Genomic DNA, 26,010 nt, shown 5'->3' with positions numbered 1-26,010 from the left:
ATGACTCCGCCTGGGTTCCCCATGGCGGTGACATCACGACAGACTGGCTAATTATCGACACCATTTTCCTTCAAGTTTTTTTAAGTTCGACTCCAGGAGAAGTTTCTGGCTACATTGAACTTTAAATTTAGTAGCGAATGTATTTTGGTATATGCAGATAATATAGCAAGAGAAGGTAAAGACTACCACTTGCTTCCAAGCTTTCCTCCCTTGTCCACTGACGCGATATTTCATGTCCCGGCACGACTAAGCAGGCTGATACATAAGGGGGCGTCAAAAATGCTACGTTCGGTGTTCTTGTTCGCAGACGTGCCGTTCGGCTGGCCCGCCATCTACCGGAAGGCACTCGGTAGGGACAACGTAACCCCGTTCACTCTTATGCTCTGCATGGGTGCCAGCGCGTTCGTGTTCATCATCGGCATCTGGTATCTGGAGGCCGTACTACCATGGACCAACGTTGTGCCATTACCGCTGCATTTCCCATTCATGGTGAGCACTGACACGAGGCAAACTACATGCTATAACGCTACCTGGAAAAATTTCTTGAATCTCTAACGGGCGAGAGAACCGGACGAGATCACGGTTAGATAAGTTCACCGTCAACAAACTGCGCTAGAGCAGACGACAGACAAAAAAAGAGAACGAAGACAAGCGCTGACACGTGTGTCGACGAGACTCGAGAAGTTGGGACATTCGCGTTCCCCTGTTTCTTGCACGCCACAAGAGTTGGATCACTCATGTTGTATAACATGTACAGTAAATCAGGCTTCAGGCAGGTTCAAGGGAACATGAAAACAGCTCTATTAAAGTACTTACAAAGTAGCCTTCAGTCTACAGATTGCACTGGGGGCGCCACTGCGCTTCTTGTATAGCGCCGTTACCAACTCACCCAACTGTCAGTTTCACACCTCGAGCTTGGTGAAAAATCACAGCATCTCGACAGAGTGGATGAGGATGAGTGGGCGAAGCAGTGAGATTCCTCGGTATTACCGCAAATCACCCGCGACATCGCCCATTTATGCATGTAAATGAGTGACAAAGGGAAGTACAGTTATTTACAATGTTTATTGGTCATACACAGTACGTTAGGTTGAGTTGAGAACTTCGTATTTTCCTCAGTATTGCCGCTTTGTGGTCAGTGAAACGTAGAGCCCATAGCTCGTCTGCCGGATCTAGGCTGAAGTTGGCAAAGACGAGAAGGGTCTATGCGTGTTCCACTAGTGGTTGTTTCCAGTGATACGAAATGCATTGTAGAGCATATCGAGACGTCATATACTGTATAAAATGCTTTATTGGGCACGCTGGTTCTTTCTGGAATGAACTTGAGCGCGAAGGGGCAACACACAAGAAGTACAGTCATCCTTTCTTCTTGTGTGTTGCCCATTTGCGCTCAAATTTATTCTGCAACGTCATATACTGTACGAGCCCCTCGTAGTCAGTGATTTCAATGCTGATATCTCCGAGAAGTACAAATCCCTCAACTTCGAGTGCTGTTAGCGCTTTTGTCATTTTGCCACCGCTTCCCGCGTCTTACGTTTGTTTTCATATGTGACACAAAGAGAATGTCGCATGGTCGTCATCGACATTGGGTACCTCCCGAGTGTTAACGCACTTCTTCACCGTTGTTAGTGTTGTCGTGATGGCGTATAGTGGGTACCTTACATGCACTGTGCATGTGCAAACGCGCTTATTTTTAATCGTCGTCAGCCTCATCGCCTTTAGCGCTCAATGAACAACGGAGAAGTCTAGACCCTGTAAGGTGCTTCACTTCTAAAACCCGTCCTGCGAGGACAGGAAACTACCATGGGCGGTGAAGCCACGCTGTGCGCCCATGTGCGGCAAAGATAGCATAGCAACGAAGTGTCAGGTTACTGTTTTCAAAGGCACCTTCCTTTCATACAGACGCTTGTGCTTACTCTCTTCTGAGCTGATAGTACATTTTCTGCAATAAAGTGTTTTCTACCACCACCGCTGACGTGACAAAGTGGGCCACACTCGTGCACATCGGGAGAGAGCGTTTCTTTCGCACGTAAAAGGCCATGGCGCGCAGTAACCTAACTTCTTTCCGTGGCACTATGCCATCTTTTCCTGCGTAACTTGCTGCGTGCTTTGCCCACTGTTGAAGAATTAGCGCGGCAATCGATTCGCGAGGCAATAAACTCCCACACGACGGTCCACGACCCTTTATGTGTGCCTGGTATGTTTCCTTCTATGAACGACGATGCGCGTGTTTTTCGCAGGCGAGCTACTGGAACGTGATTGTGGAAGAGGTCAAAGTGGCGGGTAGCCAGGAGAGCAGTCACTCGCAGGAAGAAGGCCATGAGAACTTCGAGGAGGAACCCCGTCATCTCCTGCTCGTAATTGAGGTCATCGATATGTGCAAGGTGTGCGCTTACACCCTGGCTTCGTACACTCGAGTGCACTTCTGCGAAGCACTCTCAGCGGCTCTCTTGGAGTTCTGATCATTTCCATATGCTAGCACAATATCCTTATGGGCTCTATGCCTTGTATATTCTTTTCGACTGAGGCCTCTTTCAGAAATTTCTGCGTGCCTGTGTTCTGTTCTAGCCAACCACGCTGAATGAATGTAATGTTTAGGTCACCACGCCATATTCGCATGCTTATACAAAACATTCATCGTAAGGTCACAAGCAACAACGGTATACAATGCCCTAATTGAAGAAATGTTACTGCAGGACCACCACTGCACTTTTGAGAAGTTTGTCATAACAAAAGCTTGCGTAATATAAAGGCACACCAGCGTGCCACGTGTAACCACGGGTTTCACTGATCCGATGAAACTAGAAAAACAGGAACTTCACAGCCGCTGAGTACAGCTGATGGTCGCTGAAGCAATTATGAATTCCTTAATCCTTAAAATCACAATGTTTCTGGTGAGGGAACCACTGTAACTTGAAAGTATTTTTATTTCACCGGAAAGCAGTATGCAAACGTACTTTGAGGAATGCCCGGTAATGTGTGAATCAATACTGTTAGTTCCGCGTTTAGTTCCAAAAATGGAGCTCGTATTTATATTTTGCAATCCAGCAAAGCAAAAAAAGGCTTGCCTCCTTCGTAAGCATAACGTATCGTAACTCCTCTTATTTTTTTCGTTTTCTTTTTTGTGGTCGGGCTGTTATCGAGTGAAAGTCCGTGCGAATGTCACGCGATTCATCTTTCTTGTGTCTTCCTGTGATACTTTACACTTTCAAGAATATCTAAAACAAAAATTTGCAGATCCAATGAACAGTACGAATCGATAATATACGAGGCATGATTGAGGAAGGTTGATATGTTATTTCAAAATCTCTACAATCTTACAAGGCGCGTGGACGTAGTACACAGAAAACACAAGCAGAAATTATATGCACACTCACGTCTCTGAATAGGTTGAAAGTATGTTGTTTATAGTCATATAACGGCGGCACCACTAAGGTTTGCAATATCAGCACCAGCAGTGGCAGGCAGATATGTTGTATATCAAGCTAGCGAGTAGAGTGCCAGTGCACCATGAGCGTGACTTGTATATCATGCCGTGCGGGACATGCATGTCGTGATTCGCTTGTTAGGACCTGTAATTCATTATCGCAATACAGTAACGTCCCTCAATGCCTACTAAGTTATTGAGTGACGTCCCTAGCCAACCAGCTGCAAGCGCACCATGCGCGTGGCATGTAAATTATGCCGTACCTGACTTCCATGTCATGATTATCATGATTGCGATTTATATTTTTGTTTATTATCCATTAAAGTCACGTAATATCAAATTAGGTATATATTGTCACAGGTAATGGGTATGAGCCATCAACGGTAGGTGGAATCCTTTGGAAGTAAAGAAAGAAGAGGGCTTTTGCGTCCTGGTCTGAGGGCAAGCAAGACGTCGTTTCGTCGCTGTCTGTAATTACGTTCGTGGCACTGGTGGAGGTGCTGGGTAAATGCGCCTCGGCTGCAGATTTTCAGCCGACACACCGAGCTACTTGGAGACAGCTACAGCTCCCACGGCAAGAAGCAGTCGCCGCCTGCGAGGACTATCTCCCGAGTACGGTTCCCTCTCTCAAGACGAGATGGCAACTTCAACTAACAACCAGGCGAGTCAAACCAACGACGCCTATTCTCTTCTCCCGCATGTTTTTCATGCGCCACAAACACCACGCTCATTCCATGGAGACATTTATGAAGATGTTGACGACTGGCTTGACCACTTCAATCGAGTTGCCAACATCAACGAATGGGATGAAGCTCGCAATCTGCGGAGAGTTTACTTTGCGTTAGAAGACTCTGCCAAAACGTGGTACGAAAATCACGAGGGTTCCTTAGCGACGTGGCATGAGTTCAGCCGACAGTTTCGTGATGCGTACCGCAGCACTGAAAGGAAAGAGAGAGCGGAGCAGGCAATCTCGTCTCGGAACCAACGACCCAACGAGAGAGTTTCGATGTTTGTCGAGGACATGCTTCGACTTTTCAAGCGTGCTGACCCTGCAATGTCCGAGGAAAAGAAGGTGCGGCATTTAATGCGTCGGGTAAAACAGTAGCTCTCGCCGGACTCGTGCGCAATCCACCGACGACTGTGGCAGAGTTCATAAATGAGGCAACCACAACGGAGCGTACTCTCCAGTATAGGTCGTCACAGTATGAACGCCACGACGTGACCCCTGCTGCATGCTTTATCGGGGCTGACAGCGAGAGGCATGCCCTCGCTGAGTTCATAAGAAGCGTCGTGCGGGACGAGCTGCGCCAACTCCAAGCATTGGGACCCCAACCACCCGTAAGTGACCTCACAGACTTAATCCGAAATGAGATCCCACAGGTGGTCACCCCACTCGCGCCAACAAGGCCTGAGGCCCATGTGCTTACTTATGCGGTGGCTCTGCGATCTCCTGCACCACATGGCCCTGATCCCACCATGGGGAGAATGTATCAGGCTAGCCATCGATTCCAGGGCACCTCTTCGACTCCACCACCCGCCTCAAGGTTTCCGAGTGCACCAACTTATCGTCCGTCTGGACCGCGGCAGAACGCCACAAAGGCCAGCGTGTGGCGTACGTCCGATAACCGTCCACTCTGCTACCACTGTGGCGAAGCGGGTCACGTCTACCGTAACTGCCAGTACCGCCAACTTGGTCTCCGTGGCTTTCACCCTGATGCTTGGTGCCCGCGTTACGGTGAGCGCCCTCGCGACATCGAAGCGTACCTTACGGACCAGCAAGCTCCTCACCTTGGTCAACGCCCCCAATCACGATCACCATCACCTCGCCGCCCCACGTCACCTAGCATCCCCTCGTCATCTTATGCACCTTTCAGAGGCCGGTCACCGAGTCCCCACAGGGGAAACTAGAAACCGCGGCTCCTGGGGGTGAAGCCGCGTCCCAACGAACTGTCAAAGAGCCTCCTTCGACGCAAAGACCCGACGAATACCGTTCTGACTTTCCAGTCGTTTCCGAAAGTCATAAGACTGTTTCCGCCGACATCACCGTACACGTCGATAATCACGTCGTCACTGCCCTCGTCGACACCGGCGCCGATTATTCGGTTATGAGCAGCGCCCTAGCATCCCAACTGAGGAAGGTAACTACCCCTTGGCAAGAACCGCCGTTGCGCACGGCAGGGGGCCACCTCGTCACGCCGACTGGAATGTGCCCAGCCCGTGTTCGAGTCCATGGTTCAACGTTCATAGGGTCTTTCCTCGTGTTACCTGTGTGCTCCCGTCCACTCATTCTGGGGCTGGACTTTCTTCGCGAACACGGCGCAATGATTGACCTACGAGACTTGCAGGTGTCGTTCGCGGACCCGTTTCATCCTGAACCAGAAAACGCCCGCTCATCGAAGGCTGCCCTACGTGTATCCTCCGAATCTATTACTCTGCCTCCTCGCAGCAGCCTTTTTATCAACGTTGAATGTGACCAAGACGTCCCCGATGCTGTAATTGCAGAAGGAAATTTGTCCCTACTTTTCGCACAACAAATCTGCGTTGCCCGAGGTATTGTTCAGCCCAGTAGAAAGCAGGCTTGCCTATTAGTCACGAATTTCCGCGAGGAGTATCACCATCTTACCAAACACACTGCGATTGCATACCTTGAGGATATTGCCGACGTCCCTGGTCCCTCAACATTATCTGCTCTTTCGTCGTGCGACGATTCCGCCATGACATTTGCAAGCACTCTCGACATAAACCAGGGTCTACCGTCTGCACAACGGGAACGTCTTTTGAAGCTACTCGGCTCATTTCGGGACTGCTTCGCTACGACTTCGAAAGTTAACCAAACACCACTTGCCAAACATCGTATCATCACCGAGCCTACCGAGAGACCCATTCGACAGCATGCCTACAGAGTCTCGCAAAAAGAGCAAGACGTTATACGCCAACAGGTCCAGCAGATGCTCAAGGACGATGTCATCCAGCCATCGACCAGTCCCTGGGCGTCCCCTGTTGTGTTAGTAAAGAAAAAAGATGGTACTCTGCGATTTTGCGTCGACTACCGAAAGTTGAATAAGATCACGAAGAAAGACGTGTATCCTTTACCACGAATAGACGACTCGCTGGACCGCATTCGCAATGCTCGTTACTTTTCTTCCATGGATCTACGCAGCGGCTATTGGCAAATATCTGTTGATGAGCGCGACCGCAAAAAGACCGCCTTCATTACTCCTGATGGACTCTACGAGTTCAAGGTCCTTCCCTTCGGCTTATGCTCGGCACCAGCTACTTTTCAAAGAATGATGGACACGGTTCTTTCTGGGCTAAAATGGCAATCGTGCCTTGTCTACCTTGACAATGTGGTCGTCTTCTCGGACACATTTGAGCAGCACGTCCAGCGCTTACAGGCAGTTCTTCAGGCGATTCGAACAGCTGGACTTTCTCTCAAACCTGAGAAATGCCACTTTGCATTCGAGGAACTGAAATTTCTTGGTCACGTCGTCAGCCACGCCGGTATACATCCAGACCCTGAGAAAACGAAAGCTGTTGCCGCATTTCCTGTCCCAACGAACAAGCGCGACCTCCGCCGATTTCTGGGACTCTGCGCATTTTACAGACGCTTCGTCAAAGGCTTTTCTAAAATCGCTGAACCGCCAAATGAACTTACGAAAGACGGCGTACCGTTTGTTTGGGGTCATGATCAGCATCACACCTTTGACACGCTACGAAACCATCTCCAAGCCCCACCTGTACTCGGTCACTTTGACGATAACGCTGCCACAGAGCTACACACGGATGCCAGCAACGTTGGACTTGGAGCTGTACTGGTTCAATGGCAAAATGGCGTAGAGCGCGTGATTGCCTATGCAAGTCGAACACTATCATCTGCAGAGAAAAACTACTCTGCAACAGAAAAGGAATGCTTAGCCGTTGTTTGGGCTATAACAAAGTTTCGCCCTTATTTATACGGCCGACCATTCAGGGTAGTTAGCGACCACCATTCTTTATGCTGGCTCGCCAACCTCAAAGACCCTTCCGGTCGTCTAGCACGCTGGAGCCTTCGGCTGCAAGAATTTGACGTTACAGTCATTCACAAGTCAGGACGCAAACACACTGATGCTGACTGTCTCTCACGTTCACCAATTGGAAGTACGAACGCGGACGTTGAAGAGGACGATACATTCCTTTCCTCTGTGTCAGCAACCGACTTGGCTCAACAACAACGCGACGACATGGAGCTAAGCCCGCTGATTGACTACCTCGAAGGCCGAAAACGCAGCCTTCCTCGAAACTTCGCACGTTCGCTGACCTCGTTCTGCATCAGGGATGGAGTCCTCTATAAGAAAAATTTCGACCATACCCAGGCTACTTACCTACTGGTTGCGCCGACCTCGCTTCGGGACGATATTTTACATGCTTGTCACGACGAACCATCATCCGGACACCTTGGCTACACGCGCACATTGGAAAGAATTCGCCGCTCATACTACTGGCCCCGCCTCGCGAAGACAGTCAAGCAGTACGTCCGCACATGCCGCGACTGTCAACGCCGTAAGACTCCACCTGTCCGACCAGCAGGACTACTACAGCCTATCGCCACGCCGAAGACACCATTCCATCAAATTGGCATTGACTTGATCGGCTTATTTCCCACTTCTTCGTCTGGAAACCGGTGGATTGTGGTTGCCACCGATTATTTAACGCGTTACAGTGAAACAAAGGCCCTGCCCAAAGCTACCGCAGCCGAAATCGCACAGTTTTTTGTCACCAGCATCGTACTTCGTCACGGAGCGCCAGCTGTAATAATTACTGATCTTGGTACAGCTTTCACCGCAGAGATGCTCCAAGAAGTGCTGAGACTAAGTGGTACAGAACATCGGAAAACCACGGGTTATCACCCCCAAACAAATGGACTCACTGAACGGTTGAACAAGACCATTGCAGATATGCTATCTATGTATGTGGCCGTTGATCACAAGAACTGGGATGATATACTCCCTTACGTAACTTTTGCTTACAATACAGCAGTCCAAGAGAGTACAGGTTTCACCCCATTTCGCTTAGTTCATGTTCGAGAGGTCACTACAATGCCCGACGCAATGCTCCTTCCCAACAACTTCAGCATGTTCAACACGGACGCTGCATTGTTCGCTCAACGTGCCGAGAAGGCCCGTCAACTCGCCCGATGCCGTATTCAGGCTCGCCAAACTGCCTACGCACACTGCTACAACCTTACACACCGAGAGGTTACCTTCAAACCAGGCGATGAAGTTTGGGTGTGGACTCCCATCCGACAGCGTGGTCACTCTGAGAAGTTGCTTCGGCGCTACTTCGGCCCTTACAAAGTTCTGCGCCGACTCAGTGACGTTACTTATGAAGTTCTCCCTGAGGGCGCCTCAAGACGTTCCCGTCGGTTTCCACAAAGTGATGCGGTGCACGTGTCAAGACTCAAGCCATATTTCTCGCGTCATACATCGAACGTGGACTAACTTACCGTGCAATGACTATTTTTTTGTCACTTTGGTTTTTTTATTGTCTTGTGTACGTACTCCTTTCTTTATTGAGTACTTCTATGACGCCAGCCCATTTTTTTCCCTTACGACGGAGTTGTTGGGTTCCATGATAGCATCTTTTCTTTCTAATTTTTTTTTCTCAACGCTCATTACCAGCATCGAGCCGATGCTTTTCGAGGAGAGGGAGTAATGTCACAGGTAATGGGTATGAGCCATCAATGGTAGGTGGAATCTTTTGTAAGTAAAGAAAGAAAAGGGCTTTTGCGTCCTGGTCTGAGGGCAAGCAAGACGTCGTTTCGTCGCTGTCTGTAATTACGTTCGTGGCAATATGGAGCTTGCGAAACAGCCACGAGCGTGCAACGAGCATAGCATGTAGTCATGTTTTACATGACACGCATATCATGATTATCATGTTTGGACATGTGATTCACCTTCATCGTTCATTGATGTCACGAAATATCAAACTAGGCATATGTGAAGCTAGCAAAACGGCCGCGAGCGCATCATGAGCGTGCTATGTAGTGATGCTCTTGCATGACACGCATATGATGAATATCATGTTTGCACCAGTCCTATATCTTTTTCATTCATTCACGTCACGCAACCCCAAATTTGATAAACGTGAAACTAGGGAAATGGTCGCGAGCGCACTATGAGCGTAGCATGTAGTCATATTTTACATGATATGCATGTCATGATTATCCTGTTTGGACGTATCATTTACTTCGGTGCCGCTCGCGCAACGTTTCACCAAATTTGGTGAAATGAATATGGTATGGCATGGGTGCATGGCGAACAGAAGTGACAGGCTCTAACGTAGAAACCATGACATGCAAGTCCTGTTAGCCATGCCTGCACCCCGCGCGTATGGTGCCCTTGCATTCGTTGCGCTGACTTTACATAGGTCAGCGCAACGAATGCAAGGGCACCATACGCGCGGGGTGCAGGCATGACTTACATGACTTGCATGTCATGATTTCTACGTCAGAGCCTCCCACTTCTGTTCGCCATGCACCCATGCCATACCATACCAGTTTCGCAATATGGTATATGAACAAAACTACCGCAAGAGCAGCAGGCGCATGACATGCAAATCATGAGATTCATGACGTGCAGGTCATGGTTTTATATATGACAAGTCAATTATGCTCATCGCAAACATTTGTTATGCCATACCTATTTCGGTATTGATACCGTAATAGAGACGGCCAGGAGAGCTAAAAGTCGTACGGGCAGGCTGCCAACAGGCGGGTGGGCGAATGGGCGGGCAGATAGATAGATAGATAGATAGATAGATAGATAGATAGATAGATAGATAGATAGATAGATAGATAGATAGATAGATAGATAGATAGATAGATAGATAGATAGATAGATAGATAGATAGATAGATAGATAGATAGATAGATAGATAGATAGATAGATAGATAGATAGATAGATAGATAGATAGATAGATAGATAGATAGATAGATAGATAGATTTTAAGTGAGCTTTGTCGGCTTGGTTGGCCAACAATTAGTACGCGTTACATACACGCAGACTTAGACCAAATATTAGGTCGCCTGAGCTTTTCAACGCAATTACTGAACATAACAGAAGGAATTTTATAATGTACATACTGTCATTCACCCCCCAGGTCTACCGCAGGAAGTTCGCAGTAGATCATCTCAACATGCGGCTTTACTACGGGCAGGTCTTCGTACTCTTGGGACACAACGGCGCGGGCAAGACTACCATTTGCAACATGCTATCGGGTATGTCCATGCGTATTTTCTTTGTTTAGCCAAAGTGACGAAAGCTAACCGAGAGAGAACAAGCACTAGCGCATATGTGTGGTATTGTTGGATGACGTGGTGGTATAATTTTTATTGGCGAGAGGCATATGCGTGCGACGGGTTCCTCTTTAGTGGGGTTTTGCATCGCACCCCTCCCCCCTCTACAATAAATCTGAGTACGGGGCAAACTTTCCTCCCCCCTGCCCATTCAGGCTACTAGGAGAGGAGGTCACACACCTGCCTTCCCCCTCTCCGTACGCATGCCTATAATGACAGGTATTACCGGCACTCATATCTTTTTGTGTAACTCCATGCTACAAAACATAATTTTCCCATATTCACTATATCTATGGTGCGTGTTCGAGAGGCAAGCAGTTGCACGAGTGTTTGTCAGGCTTACTAAAGCGAAGGATGACATCTATCGAGAAACTTGCATGCATACAGTTGCCGGTTCGATACTTGCTGAGACGTTCGCATCTCAGTATGTGCGCGAAAAAACTAGAAGTACATTTGTTGTGCTCTATGAGCGCCCGTTGAAGAAAAGCTGATACTCAAAATTACCAGAAGCCTCCACTCATAAAGCTACATAATCATATAGTAGTTTCGGCACCTAAAACCCCGGTTATTCTGTGATCACATACTGAAAAAAAATAGTCACAACCGGCTCAGCCTAAAAGGTTGCTTACCTATGTACGTCAAAAAACGCAGGATTTTTGCGACCAACGTACGGCACGGCCATCATCGAAGGGTTCGACCTGATCAAGAACCACGAGGACGCCCTTGAGAACGTGCGGGTTTGCCCGCAGAAGAACATGCTGTACGATGAGCTGACTGTGTACGAACACCTCTACTTTTTCGCCATCGTGAGTATTCTCAGTAATATTCGAGTGTCGTAAAGCTATGCAGATGTAGTTTTTCGTTGATTAGGGCACTAGTAGGTGATTTCTACTTATCATCTATACCTTTGGAAAAGTACAGCGTTCTTTACATCTGCGCCACTTCTTCCTCGCCCCGCCGGAGCATGCTCGTGGCGCGTTACATAGGGCGCCACTGTCACAAGCGAAAGCAAAAAAGCAACACGCTGGAGAGGAGGCGGTGGTGGAAGAGCAGATGGTGGTACTTTTACGAAGTATATAGCAGCTTTCATTTCTACAACCTTCGCTTCGGCACGTACAAAGCGCAGGCTGTAGAAACCAACTATTAGCGTAGGTACAGTCTAATGTCACGTACAGTATGTCATCATCATCATCAGCAGCAGCAGCAGCATCATCATCAGCCTGACTACGTCCACTGCAGGACAAAGGCCTCTCCCATGTTCCGCCAGTTAACCCGGTCCTGTGCTTGCTACTGCCAATTTTCACCCGCAAATTTCTTAATCTCACCTGCCCACCTAACCTTCTGTCTCCCCTTAACCCGCTTTCCTTCTCTGGGAATCCAGTTAGTTACCTTTAATCACTAGCGATTATCTTGTCTACGCGCTACATGCCCTGCCCATTTCCATTTCCTCTTCTTTATTTCAACTATGATATCTTTAACCCCCGTTCGTTCCCTAATCCACTCTGCTCTGTTCTTGTCTCTTAAGGTTACACCTACCATTTTTCTTTCCATTGCTCGCTGCGTCGTCCTCAATTTAAGCTGAACCCTCTTTGTAAGTCTCCAGGTTTCTGCTCCTTAGCCAAGTACCGGCAAGACACAGCTGTTATATACCTTCCTTTTGAGGGATAGTGGCAATCTACCTGTCATAATCTAGAAGTGCTTGTTAAGCACTCTCAAACAGTATGTATGTAGGTCTAAAGAACCACGTATACTGCATGTGCAGTACAGTGTCACCTCTTGTAATGTCGATATAACTGTATTACAATGTTTTTAACAAATATCTCAGGTGTTGTTGTGCGTGTAAAAAGTTACTCTGCGTGCAGAACACTTTTCTCATTCAGAGTATTGCAGTTTCAAGGAAACAATACTTCAAGAAATATACCGAGCAGCTTAGAATCAGGATCTCTAATTCCTCTACATAAGCTCTCGTTTTTATAAAAGCTGTAATCAGTATATATTGTGCACCTGAATCTTCTGAATAGCTCGTTGAATGAGCGCTCACAATTTATGTTCGTGCCATCTTCAGATAGGCTTAACTCTTTTAAAACCATCAAAGCATGGCGAGGCGAAGTTTCATTTTTACATGCTTTTTTGAAACATCAATCGTTCCTAGGTAACTTTACTCCTCTCTGACTTGGGGTTTACGCCATATTTTGTTAAATATATTGATCTCCTATATATCTTACCACAGCGATTACAAATAAATGGCGCTCCTTCACTTAATTCCAGATTGACCATATGACACCCTCTCAAGCAAACTTAACTGTCTCTTGAATGGTTATACTCGCATCTGTGCTGTTTTACCCACGTTGCGAGGATACCTCAGAACTAGACACAGGAACTGCGTCGAAAGTGCTTCTGAACGAACAGTAAGCGTCAAATACTTCTAGTCCACCAGACAAAAAAATTAATATTCCCGCTGCTTCCTCCGCAAGTTCTCCATCTGTATTGCCGGTATTTTATAAAATGCTATACTATACACATCAACTGAATGAAACCTCAAATCGCTCCTAAACAACGCTTTCTAATACCTAATTGTCTTTATGACACCTACTCTAGCCCCACAGCTGTCCTTAATCTTCCCAGCTTTTTTTTTTTTTGTGGAACGCAAGTCATTTATAAGCACATTCGTAGGGCACTTAGTCTTGGGCTGCGTCAACTCGGGTATTTTGTTTTACGTAGACGTGAGCTTCACCTTGGTAACCTTGGAACTCTGTGTTCTCGCAGCGTCGACATGAGAATTGTACAGTATTTTACTTGAACAGCTTACATGATGAGGAAAAAAAGGCTTCCATGTCATTGAAACAACGTACATATAACAATCGAGCTATTTCTCACATTCTACGCGGCAGGTTAGCTAGCATGACCTACTGCCCCACGGCTGCACTTATCGCTGAGAATGTGGAGCTGTTTGACCCGCGATATCGTTAAGAAGTTAGTGTCAGGAGTGGTCGAACATTAGTTTCTAACCACTGTTATCATGAACGGCGTCAGCTATATTGCAACCAAACAAGTAAAAAAAGTGTTATTGAAGTGCAACAGACGTAAAAGCATACGTCGAGCGCAATTTGTGTTGGGAAACTGAAAATTCATTATTCTTTTACGCGACACTCTCTCAGACAATTTCCGTCAAGCAGTAGAAGAAATATTGTGTGAGGAGGGAGAGATCAAGTTTGAAAAGGTTGGAATAAGGAGAATGACTTTATTGCTTCCAACCCACCTCATATCATCCGTACTGTAGAGTGAAGTCTACAATGTGTCCCTCCAGCTGTGTGTCACCACACCAACCAGGCTACCCTCCTATTCATTCACCCTTAGATTTCCCACGGGAGACTGTGCCGACCAGCCTCAAAGCCGTGGGACAGCGTCGCAGGAATACTGTAGGCTAGTGCTCGTAATTGGGGTAATTCAGTGTAATAGGGTGTGGCTTCGACTTAATTCGTACTCCTTGATAGCTGATACTTCGTCTTTGTCTCATTCTTTGTCTAAAACATTTTGCGTAAGAAGTTGTTGAGTGAAATAACCTTAGTAATAGCTTTATCTCGCCCTATTTGGTAAGTCGTCATCACTAACTCATCCTAGTCGTATGGTCGCATTTGTTTGAAGAATAAACGAGACAGATCAACACGCGAAACCTGAAAAAAGTGCACAATCCAGCATTGACGCAATACTAGTGACGTTATGCTAAGAAGGAGAGGAAAAAAAACTTCATGCGGAAGTACAAAAAAACCTCGGCTACAATTGTTGTGGGTGGTGTCATTTTTGACTACTCCCAAATGTACAACTCCGACCTAAAACACCCTTACTGACAAAGTATTACTCCGCGGTATTCATAAACGCTCCTTGACTTAAGCTTTTCTTGCCCCCACCTTCAATGCAGTGCGTTTGAAACGCAGAAACGTGTTTATGCGTTTGTGCTGCCTTGGCACCACCTAAAGCAGCACGTTAGATACGCGTTTCTACCGCATTGAAGGTGGTGGCGAGTCAAGTTCCAATCAAGCAGAGATTCTGAATACGGAGGTTAGCATCTTCACTCAAGATTGTGTTCCCCAAGCTGTGCCACAAGGTGGAGAACGAATAAAGAAGAGAGACTTTCACTAGATTTCCCCTGCATGAATGGCAGTAATTTATATGTGGGGTATAACGTCCCAAAACCAACATATGGTTATGAGAGGCGCCGTAGTGGAAGGCTCCGGAAATTTCGACCACCTGAGTTTTTTAACGTGCGCCAAAATCTTAGCACATGGGCCTACAGCATTTTCGCCTCCACCCGAAAAGCAGCCGCCGAAGCCGGGATTCCATCCCGCGACCAGCGGATCAGCAGCCCAGTACCTTATCCACTAGACCATCGCGGTGGGGCTCCATGAATGGCAGTAGTGAGAGTCGCCAACGAGCTCGTTTTCCATCAGGCGATCTGAAAAACTGTCTTCTCTCTTGCCGTTCTGTAGATTCAACGAATCTCGGCCGAGACCATCGCAGAGCAGGTCGAGATTATAATAAAGTCGCTTCACCTCGGGCCGCACATCAACACCTTCCCCAGGGCCCTTCCCCAAGGATTCCGGAGGAAGCTCTGCCTTGCAATTACAGTAATTGCCGACCCAAAGGTGAGCACAACCGTACTCTTCTGGCCAAGTAGCGCCTAATTTTTGAAGTGGGACCATGATTTGCCATCACAGAATGGCATGCCATCAATTATATCTTGGTCTCTATGGCCAACGTGCGCACACTATTAATGCCGCGGTGTTATAGAGGCCATGGTGTAGAAATACAGGTGTCGGCGTCGTAGGTTGCCCAAGAAAGCGGCGTTGTTCTAAAGCGATATATAACGGTGATAGCAACTAATCAAAAGTGAGGTGAAAAAGAGGAGTGCCTAAAGGAATGATTCTTCTCTTCTTCCGGCTATCGTCATACCGTGGAAACAGCGCATGCAGTGAGTACCTAGTTTAAAAACCCACTTTTTACAGAGCGCTGGGTCTTAATTGATCATTATCAGCCACGGCATCAACCACATGCGCCCATATTTGAAGTGACTTTTGTTCGAGTTTGTGGTCGTGCACCTCTTCAAAAAACAAAAACAAAATATTTACAGGGCAAGACTCCTTCACGAGTTTCTTGTGCGTACTTCTTATATACCGAACATGACGGCACCGCAAAATGAATTCGCTTTTAGTGTCCGTATACCTGTTATCAGAATAATACATCAGGAAACTAAGATGTTTGAGCTTCGCCTTCAAAAGTGAGACGATACGGAATAATCACGTTCTGTGTGGATCACCTCGTCGTTCATTTCCTTGGTTTTTTTAACTACCACCATGGAAGAACTGAAATAGTGTGGCACAACGATAATTTTTTTCATTTAAGGTATTACTTCATTGTTATAGTTTGGGTGTACTTCACTGAATCCATCATAGGTGGCTCAGGAGAAAGCGACACCGCGCTCCAGTGCTCTGGGCTACAGCCGTGATGTCATTGCTGCTTCTAGCGGCCTTCACGAGCAGTGAAAAATGGCGGTTTTTCTTCAATTAACAACGCACTAACCAGCCATCGCGTTCACGAACATTCACGATTTAGGTCACCCTTACCATTAGCTCGACCCTCGAAGCATTTCAAGACTGATCCACGTTTCTGTATTGTTCACCCATTAGGTGCTCATTCTCGACGAGCCAACAGCAGGACTTGACCCCCAGAGTCGCAACGAGGTTTGGGACTTGCTGCAGAAGATGAGACGCACGTGCACCATGCTCCTGACCACGCACGACATGGAAGAGGCCGACGTCGTCGGCGACCGAATCGCCATCCTTGCGGAGGGAACGATACGATGCTGTGGATCGTCGCAGTTCCTCAAGCATCGATTCGGTACGCCGGAAGGGAAATATTTATTCTTCGACCTTAATTCAATGTCTGTTCGCTTATTAGGACTTTCGATTTCTTCATTTAGGTTGTGCTTTGATTATTGCGCTGGGTCAACTTTAATGCCTTTTGCGGTGGCTCGCGATATGCAAATAAAAGCAAACTGAGTTCAGACCTTAATAGCAACGACTTTATGCGAGTCGACGTGGTTCGTAATGCCGTGCTGTGTAGGACGAGCCTTTTTACGCGATAGCGTTAAAGAGCTCGTGTCGCGGAAAACCCGCCGCCGGCATCAACCCCGTTGGTTGTGAGTGAAAAATCGTCTGTGTGTCTGTGATCGAAAACTCAAGTTGCCGAGGGAGGCTGCTACTTGTCCACGCGTGTGCGCGCGATCACACTGCAAAAGCCGCGCATTCGAAGAAAAATAAAATTGGCCCCGAATCTGCATGCTACACTGCAAACGTCGTCGAAAGACGATAGTCTTGCGCCTGAAGAGAGTGAACAAAACGTTTATTTGGTGTTCTGCGCTAGAAAATTGGTAAAATAGTATTCTGGAGGCCCTGCGTTAGTGCCTCGAGTGTGTAGCGGAAGTGAACGAGCGCATCGAGGCACGTTAGACACTAGCGCCATCTGGCAGTTCGAATATGAAGGAAGGCGTGCGCGCGCGCGGAAAAAGATGCTCGCTTGTTTCGGAGGTGATAAGTTGTAGAATGCAAAGCGACGGGCAGGTGCCACCACCATGTCGTCTTAGCAAAGCGTTCGACGCACCTTTTTGAGCATTGCGTTTCGCTGTCAGCGCAGCGTAATAAACACTACGGTCATTAGAAATACTTTGTGTGCCTTCTCTAGTATAAAGGCACACATACAAAACATCGACGTGTTGTTATGGTGCCTGAGATATGAGCAATCATTGCTATTTAATTGACAAGCGCAAAAGCATGAATGCTCAATCTTGACCTGCGAATGGGGTTGGCCGTTTGGTGCCGTTTGAGGCATCGGTAAGGGCAGACAAAAAGACAAATGTACAGACAGACAAACAGACCAAAATTTTTTCGTCGAGGGTCCCCAAGAAAGACTATCGTCTTTAAAAGAGCTAAAGGTCATGGGGCGCGGTAGTTTCTTTGCCCTGCCACCCCTCCCTGCTTAGCTTCCTGCGCTTTCGTCGGGATGAGAGAAGAGATAATGCAATTTAAGCATGCGACAGACCTTTGTAATTCCACTCGCACTGAACAGACTCTTAATATTTTTGCGGCGTTGAATTCATGAGGCAAAAAGCTCTTCTCGTGAATTCAATCCATGGTTATTTGAAAAAGTGTTTCAGGGCGCCTTTAACGCATTTTGCTCAACAGGTGTCACGACGAAAATGAGCCCCATTCGGCGATAATAGCACGCACTGGTCTAATCTACTGTGTGCGTATTTGTGTGCGTGCGTCTGTGTGTAACAAAACATATGAATAAGTATGCACTTAGCGATTGAAGCGTGCACTAGGGGCTGTATTTTGCTATCGCGTTTCCCTCTTAAAGACGAAACTCAAGTGTCCCCCAAATTTTTGTTAAACTGTACTGCTTTTGTGACCACCCAAGCTTTTTGTAAAAAATTGTGCATCGTACATCACTCTACCTAGCATAGCATGATAGATGAACACAGTGTTGTCATTTCGTCGTGCTCCACGAAAATCCTTACGGATGAATTGACACCTTGATATTAAAAAAAAGGACTGTATATCCGCTTTTTTTTTTGCCGCAGGCAAACTTGTTTCGAGTAGAACGTGTTGTTGAGCAAGTCAGCTCGCCCAGTGAACTGTCTTACAAGTTATTTTTTTTGAGAACTTACTATGGAACAAATAAGAGAGAAAGAGTATCAAATCCCAGCTGCGGTGGCTGCGTTTCCGATGCAGGCGAAAATGTTGTAGGCCCATGTGCTCAGGTTTGGGCACACGTTAGCGAACCCCACGTGGTCGAAATTTCCGGAACCCTCAACTCCGAAAAAGCGGGACACGAAGAAGGAAGACTATAGACGCTTGCATTCCTCACCCTTTTTCAATCTTTTGCACTTCTTCGCTCTTTATTTCACAACGACTCGCTCCTTATTGCGCTCAAATTATTTGTGTTGTATTTTCTCGACATGACTGGCCTATAAGAGGAACCCCAACTGCCTGACAAGCTAGCCCATGTGTAACTATGTTGTAATAATTATAATGCTTAAGCTCCACCATTCAGTACTATCGGCGTCAAATGAAACCCGAGCAGCGATGGTATAGTGCGCGCCGTCTAGTTACCACGATAGACAGGTGCACGCATCCTGTTTGGCAGCTCTGCGCATACATACGTGCCTGTCCATGTTGATGAGTGGACGATGCGCACTCTACAATGACGACGGCTAGCCGTTGTTTGGGTTTCATATGACGCTGATAGCACACTAATTGGCCTTTTGAGGTCCGCTGGTCACAGCTCTTACTCCCAATTTCTCGCATATTGAGAAATGTAGCGTCAGAGTTTCAATTGGTACCAAATCGATTTTTCTGTCTATGGTGTTACGTAGGATATTGATGCATAGGTGTACTTAAAGGACAATGAATAGAACAATGCGTGAGAACTCATCGAATCAGTTATTTGAAACAGCAGGTGCCTTTCTTACGAGCAAATGGAATCTTTATAGTTCTTCCCTGGCCAGACCTAGACCACTCGCTTCTGTCTGTGTGGCCCCTGAAATTCGCTTCCACAGCGTGACGAAAGACGCAGTTACCTCAATACTAGGCCAAGCCACGCAAAAGCCAACGTGAAGGCGCCGCTACCAGACATCGAACAGAAGGATTGACGACACCCTTAATTATCTTTTCTTGGCTTCCCTATTTGTCTTATGTGGTCTTATACATGGCACACTCATTTTTTTTCCTTGCGTTGCATGGGATACAGTATTCTGTGCAGTGCATGTAAGATTAATTGCAATTATGATGCAGAGGCAAAGCGCTGGAAGCCGTAGATTAAGGTGCGAGTTAGAAAAAAGCAGATGGTCGAGATTTTTGCTGCTCTTCACAGTTGTGTTCCCAGTAATAATAAGGCTGTTTTTTGGGACGTCAAAACCCAACAGTTACTAATTGCGATGAATTTTACGTACGAGCAGGCACGGGCTACCACCTGGACATTGTCAAGCGGCCACGGCGATGCGACGTGGGAGGCGTCATACTGGTAGTGAAGACGTACGTGCCCACCGTCCAGCTAGTGTCCGAAAGCGCCGAAATACTGCGACTGTCCCTCGGAGTGACCTCATCGGAGGGCTTCGTGGACATGTTCAAAGTTCTCGAACGCTTTCGCCGCAAGCTCGGCATAGCGATGCTGACCGTCTCCGTCACCACCATGGAAGATGTGTACCTCAGGTTCGTGCTCATGCCATGTCCTCGTATATGATGCGACGATCGCAACTTAAACAGCCAGCCCTAATAGAGGAAGAAACAAAGCGTAGCAACCGAAAATGCCGCCATACTGCTGGAGTAGCTATAGCGTGGCAATTCACCGCTATGTTCACATACATGGTATGACAGTGTTGGTGTCTATTTGTTTCCTTTAATACTGTAAACGGTAGCAGAATGTTATTTCTAGTAATATTTTGTTGAATATTGAAAAAAAGGTTATATAGTTATTCTTATTCAGAGATTGAGTGTGGGATTTACGATGGGAATGTTGCCAATCAGTACGTCACATCAGCTCGTATATTAGGTTGTCTTCAGCGCAGTACACTTCGCATAGTTACCTTTCCGTGCTATGATTTGGCGCGCAAACAGAGAAAAAGTGCTGCTTGAATTCTATCTCTTCAAGACTTGCATTGCAAAATTTATTTCAGCAAATAACTAAGATCAGTACAATCCCAGCTTGGTGGCTGCCACGCGACTTCTGCTGATTCTAGAGTTTATACTACGGGTGCAAATATCTCAACTTGTACACAACCACCAAGGTAGTCTTGTGGTTATAGTAGTTGACTGCTGGCCCGAAGCTTGCGCCAACCACATTTTGATGGTCCCGCTTGAGTCCCGAAAACCTTGATAGAGGTGCGCGCTAAAAATTACTGGAGGGTCAAAAGTGGGAGGACGCTTGAGTTTCGTATGCAAGACTAGGTCGCGAAAGCCTAATCGGGTACATCGCCTTCTGTCATGCTATAGCTTGCTTCGGGTCTCGGTGTCTGCTTGAACCATGCCGTAAGAAAACCAGCGACACTGCGCGTATCATTGGCCGTTTCAAAATATCCGTGAATATCTACCACAAGTTAAGCACCCACTACACCGTATACCTATTCCTTTTGCGAATCATCAAAAGACCGAATGCATGCGAACATATACGGAAATGTTCATTTTGATGATGCTTCTGATGCTGACGATGACAAAAGATGTCTGAGCACTTTGTAATGGTTGTGCCTTGAAAACGCCGACTTGTTCCGTAATTCGCATCTTTTGATGCCTCGGGCGATTATGCATCTTTTATGCGATATATCATGAATATAAAATTCCTACCACAACCATACCATTCTACAGTGTTTCTTTTGTCCTCGAAGCACTTTCAACACTTATTGCGGCTTTTTGGTGGAGGACCTGCTTGCCACGCGGACGCCCTAGGTTTGATCTTCACTCGGACCCGAAAACTTGCATTATCTTTTTATTTGCAACTTTTTGAGTTTTTTAAGACGCTATACCAATTAAATTTCCGGAGCCCTTCCCTACGGCATTCCTCGTAATAATATTGGGTGTATCTAACGTAAAACACAACAATTACGATAATGCTATATACGCTGAATTGATAACCTTGATGTTTGGACAGCTGTTCAACAGTGTAAGTTTAGATGAAAATTTTGTTACTCACAGTGGCGGACGACTCTGAGTTGCGCGAAACACTGAGACGTCATGGTGAAACCATTATAGGCCGTATCCCCATTACTCTCGCGTCTATTGTCTTTGCATTGCTGCCGACGTACGCGTGAAAAACATTCACGCATTCCCACTGCCATCGCAGAATTGCGGACGAACTGATCGAGGACCAGGAAGAGATGCTCTCGTCCGGAGGCCAGAAGCAAACGCAGCAGCCCGTGGACATCAAAGCGCTGAAGGAGAAGTGTGCGGGCTGCGCGTGGAGGAAATCGTCGCTGCAGGCGCTGCGAGCGCTGCTCCGCAAACGCTGGCAGTTCGTCCGCCATCAGTGGCTGCTGCCGTTTCTGGGAATCATCGCGCCAGCAGTGCTGCTCGCCCTGCAGGGAATCCGGGAAAGCAGAAAGTAAGTGCAACGCCTCCTCTAGAAAGATGTCTGCCGCATTAGAAGAAAAACAGCTGCCACACCCTTTCCCTCCTTCATTTTAATATGTTCTCGGTCGCTAGCGTCACCTGTGGCGGACGGTGCAACTTACGGAACGTAATGTTTCTTTAATTTTAGGGTAGTAATGAGTACTCGTAATTCGAAGGCTATGCTCTTGGATCCCGTGGACACAAAGGATTATCATTTTTCGTTAACTTTATTCGAGTTAATGCACTACAGTTAGAGACAAGACTAAAGTCCCCCAGGCCTCTATTGAGTGAACAGTGCGCAATTGCAATACAGCGGTAGCAACATCGTGAAAGAAAGCCTTCGTAGTGCAACAGGCAACGATAACTAAGCTACAGAGTTAAAAGCCTCATCACGTTGAACCACGAGATAACCAGCTCAGCGACATGGTTGGGTAAGGAAGTACACGCTACGACAGCGAGGGTTTCTGAGTGTATATACCTAAGCTCGATGTAGATGACCCTTTTGCATGCATCTACTGGACTTCATCTTTTTCAGCTTTAAATAAGCATCATCAGCTTATTGAACATGCGTCTTCTTCGTTGGAGCCATCTTTCTCTACACGGAATACAGCATCGGCTGAACCACGTTATTTCTAAAGAATTGGAAAAAAGTCTGAGACGTTAATTTTGTAATTGTAGATTTTGGTCCGAAACGGTGCCCAAGATTTGGAACAGTTTCGAAAGCATGTATGGAGCGTCGTGGCAATGTGGCGTGCTTATAGACATGTTTCTTAAGCGTGTGTAACAGTACGCCATGGTGGCGAAGCGGTTTCAGTGATCGGCTAAGGAGAACGTTATCACTCGAGAGAACTTATTGATAACGGCTGTCCTGAGCTTCGTGAGCTAAAGAAAATATTACTGCGGTTCCCCTTACGATGCCACCATGAGGCGATCATAAACCTCCTCGTGTATGTAAACGTACACTTGAACTATAACCGTAACATGAAGTAATTTGGGTGTTTGCAGTCTTCAGGAATTGTTTTTTTTATTTTGATGCCTCAATTAGTTGCATCAATTGTAGGATCGCACACACAAAAGGACACTTTTCTACAGCGATTGATGAATGGGCTATTTGTAAAACAACTGGATGCAGTCAAGTACACCCAACTGTGCTAAGAAATTGCGTCTCATTCTAAAGGCTGCGCAAGGGACGGAATCACTAGGGGAAGCAGTACACAACGCGCTGTGGTCTTCTTTGTCTTTTGCACTGCCTTAGCAATAACTCTCAACTCTTGCTGTGACACATTCTTTTTCGCCACCATTCTACTATTCCGCAGGGTCAAGGTAGCGGAAGACGTGAAGGATGTGTACCCTTACGACCTGAGAGTGATGTACAACTTCAGCGTCTCCGCCGTTATCTCGGCCGATGACGAGTCCCTGCTGGTGTCTCAGTACTACCGCCGGCACCTCGATCAGAAACAGATCCCCGTAAGTGCCTTGCCTCTAATTGTGAACATTGAGTGAATAGTACTTGTATAGCTCCGTGCGAAAGCTAATGACACGGGTGACGATTGGAATGAGTGGGTGATATGGCCGCCACGGGTGGTGGTACCACAACCAGAATCGGAGGCTTTGGAAGTGTTATGCAGATCACGAATAGTTTAGGCACGCCTCTGATTCGCGCCACCCATGATCGCACGACGATGTCACGGTGACATCGGCATGTTACGCAACTATACGTGGCGTCGTAATCACGTCAAACAGTTACACTGCCTGCGAGGTGTTGAAGGCTCATGATGTAGGGAGTTAATATGCGACGTAATCAGAGAACGTCTTTCGCTTCTCTAGTGTAGACGCGGATGCCGCCGACCAATCGGCGCATTTGACGAGTAATCTGAGTCATCTGTTCTTCTCTGTTGCAGGTAGTAGGTTGTAGAAAGTCAAGGAAGATGACCGCAGTGTACAGATCATATATGACGCAAGAAAGGAATAAATTTTTGTCTTACCTTTTCGAGACAATATCGGCCGCAATCTTAGGGTAATTAGAAGCTGCCGAGCTTGAGCACTAGGGTGAACGCGAGCGTGAGCAAGCCACGTGTGTGCGACAAAGAGAAGCGCGTAAAATGTCAGTGTCTTGTGCAGAAGGAGTTCTATATTCTACCTCGCTCACATGTGTAAGTGGAAATTACAAAAGATAACTTGCCCAATCCAAGGGATCTTTTCTTCTATTTTTTTTCTTTCCTCATGTTTACGTTACAATTACCTCGCAGAACCACCCTTATACTATCCTTGGCGTGATTTTCTGTTAGATCTCAATGATACCCATACAGAACAGCCGCCGCAGCTTTGCTGCATCAAAGAGACAGACGACGACGGTCGCTGGTTGTTGTTGGACTGGTGCCGTCTTGTTTACCCAGTACTCCGAGTAATTAAGCAACCTACCCATAACAATATTGGTGGACGTGCAGACAGAGAAAACAAAGAGAAAATAACTGGTCATTTCGGCTTCGTTTCGAATCTGTCACACTCTATAGATCACGGTGCACACCACTCAATTGAAATTACGGAAACTTTCCACACGCCTACACACGGTGCTTATGTCACATTTGATCACATACATACTCAGACTGCTCACGAATCGATGTTCACTTGTAAACTAGACTCCCGTACGATGGCCGAAACGTATGGCTTTTATTTCCTTTATTCATGGCCAGAGCCTTGTTTTAATTGACTTCACGCCAATATTACAAACGCCAGCACGTGTCTCGAATGTGCGCCGGCGCATATTATTACTGTGGCGTCCGGAATTACCTATGAACACATTCTTGGTGCGACTTATTGAGGGAACTAATCGCCGAGTTCACAGTATCAATAAAGAAGCACCGCTTGCGTTCTTCGCCAGTCTGACGCTATATCACTCGACTGCGCGTTTATTCACCATCCCTTAGTTTTCGCTCCAATTACTTTAGGACACTAGCTCACACAGTAAACGCTTCTTATATGGGCTTCGCTTCTGTCTGTGTGGACATCGTTCAGCTCGGCGTCACCTACATAACATTTGAGGCAAACCCGAAATACTAAGAACGTGGCATTATAGTTTAAATTCGTTGAGCGCCCGAAAGTTCACGAAGTTTTATCCTGTAATTTGGCGGCGGCGAGCACGGTTTCCAGCGGCTCAAATAACAGGAACTCTATGAAAAAAATGGCAGCATATCCATGGAGCGAATGATGGAGAGTTGGGCGAAGCATCCGTCCGTCCACGCGTGCGTATGCGTGGCCGCCCGTGCGTCCATCAGCCCGTCCGTGCGTGCGTCTGTTCGTGTGTCCGCAGGGTGCGTCCGTCCCTGCGTTCATCCATGCATCCGCTCCTGCGTCCGTCCATGCGTCCATACGTCCGTGCAGCCATCTGTGCGCCCGTCCATGCATCTGTCTGTGTGTCCGTTCGTCCACCTATTCAACACTCCAAGCACCACCATCTCGCCTCTTTTCATCATATATTACTCATATAGAAGCCCCGCCATCCAGCGGACATTCCAAGGACTGAACGAGAGGAGGCACACGCACACTTTCTTACGGCTTGCGCTTCGTGTCTACTTCCCACCTTTAACCAGCTCGAGTTCATGGTATATACTAGTTCACTGTATACATGGCACTGTGGCCCAACGCTCGCTAAACTTTTCTAAAACCAAGGAGGTTACGTTCAGCGACTATAACGTAAGAACCCTTTCTTGTCAGATAGTGCTAAATGTACATGCAAATGGCTGCTAAGGGAAAATGAGACACAGGAGAATTCGGCTTTTAGTTAACGCGCACGCTGCGAATTTGTTATTGTTCAACAACACACAGAAGAAATCTGGCACCGACACTACCTAGAAGGTCAAAATGTAAGACTGGTTACACACTACTACTCCGACTACGAGGGACGAACGGGGGCCGCTATAAAGAGCTACGCCCCTAAAAAAACTACATGCTGAACGACCAAGTTTCAGAATAATATGAACGAAAAAAAAACAGGCGTCGACGTGAGGGCTCCGCCTTGGTGGTCTAGTGGCTAAGGTACTCGGCTGCTGACCCGCAGGTCGCGGGATCGAATCCCGGCTGCTGCGGTTGCATT

At 47.0% G+C, this 26,010-nt stretch overlaps 1 protein-coding gene across 1 annotated transcript in view; it reads left to right on the top strand.

Annotated features, from left to right (window-relative positions):
- LOC119168399 (phospholipid-transporting ATPase ABCA3) overlaps positions 1–26,010 on the top strand; it is a 55,810-nt gene that overhangs the window by 13,346 nt on the left and 16,454 nt on the right. The window contains exons 6-14 of the mRNA XM_037419804.2: positions 308–489; positions 2,241–2,384; positions 10,566–10,683; positions 11,413–11,567; positions 15,249–15,404; positions 16,446–16,656; positions 19,775–20,027; positions 21,652–21,909; positions 23,234–23,384. Coding sequence (XP_037275701.2) covers positions 308–489; positions 2,241–2,384; positions 10,566–10,683; positions 11,413–11,567; positions 15,249–15,404; positions 16,446–16,656; positions 19,775–20,027; positions 21,652–21,909; positions 23,234–23,384 — 1,628 coding nt within the window. The remainder of the gene's footprint in view (positions 1–307; positions 490–2,240; positions 2,385–10,565; positions 10,684–11,412; positions 11,568–15,248; positions 15,405–16,445; positions 16,657–19,774; positions 20,028–21,651; positions 21,910–23,233; positions 23,385–26,010) is intronic.

Source organism: Rhipicephalus microplus, chromosome 6, assembly GCF_043290135.1.
Source record: "Rhipicephalus microplus isolate Deutch F79 chromosome 6, USDA_Rmic, whole genome shotgun sequence".
Taxonomy (NCBI): domain Eukaryota; kingdom Metazoa; phylum Arthropoda; class Arachnida; order Ixodida; family Ixodidae; genus Rhipicephalus; species Rhipicephalus microplus.
This window is presented reverse-complemented; position numbering and strand designations above follow the sequence as displayed.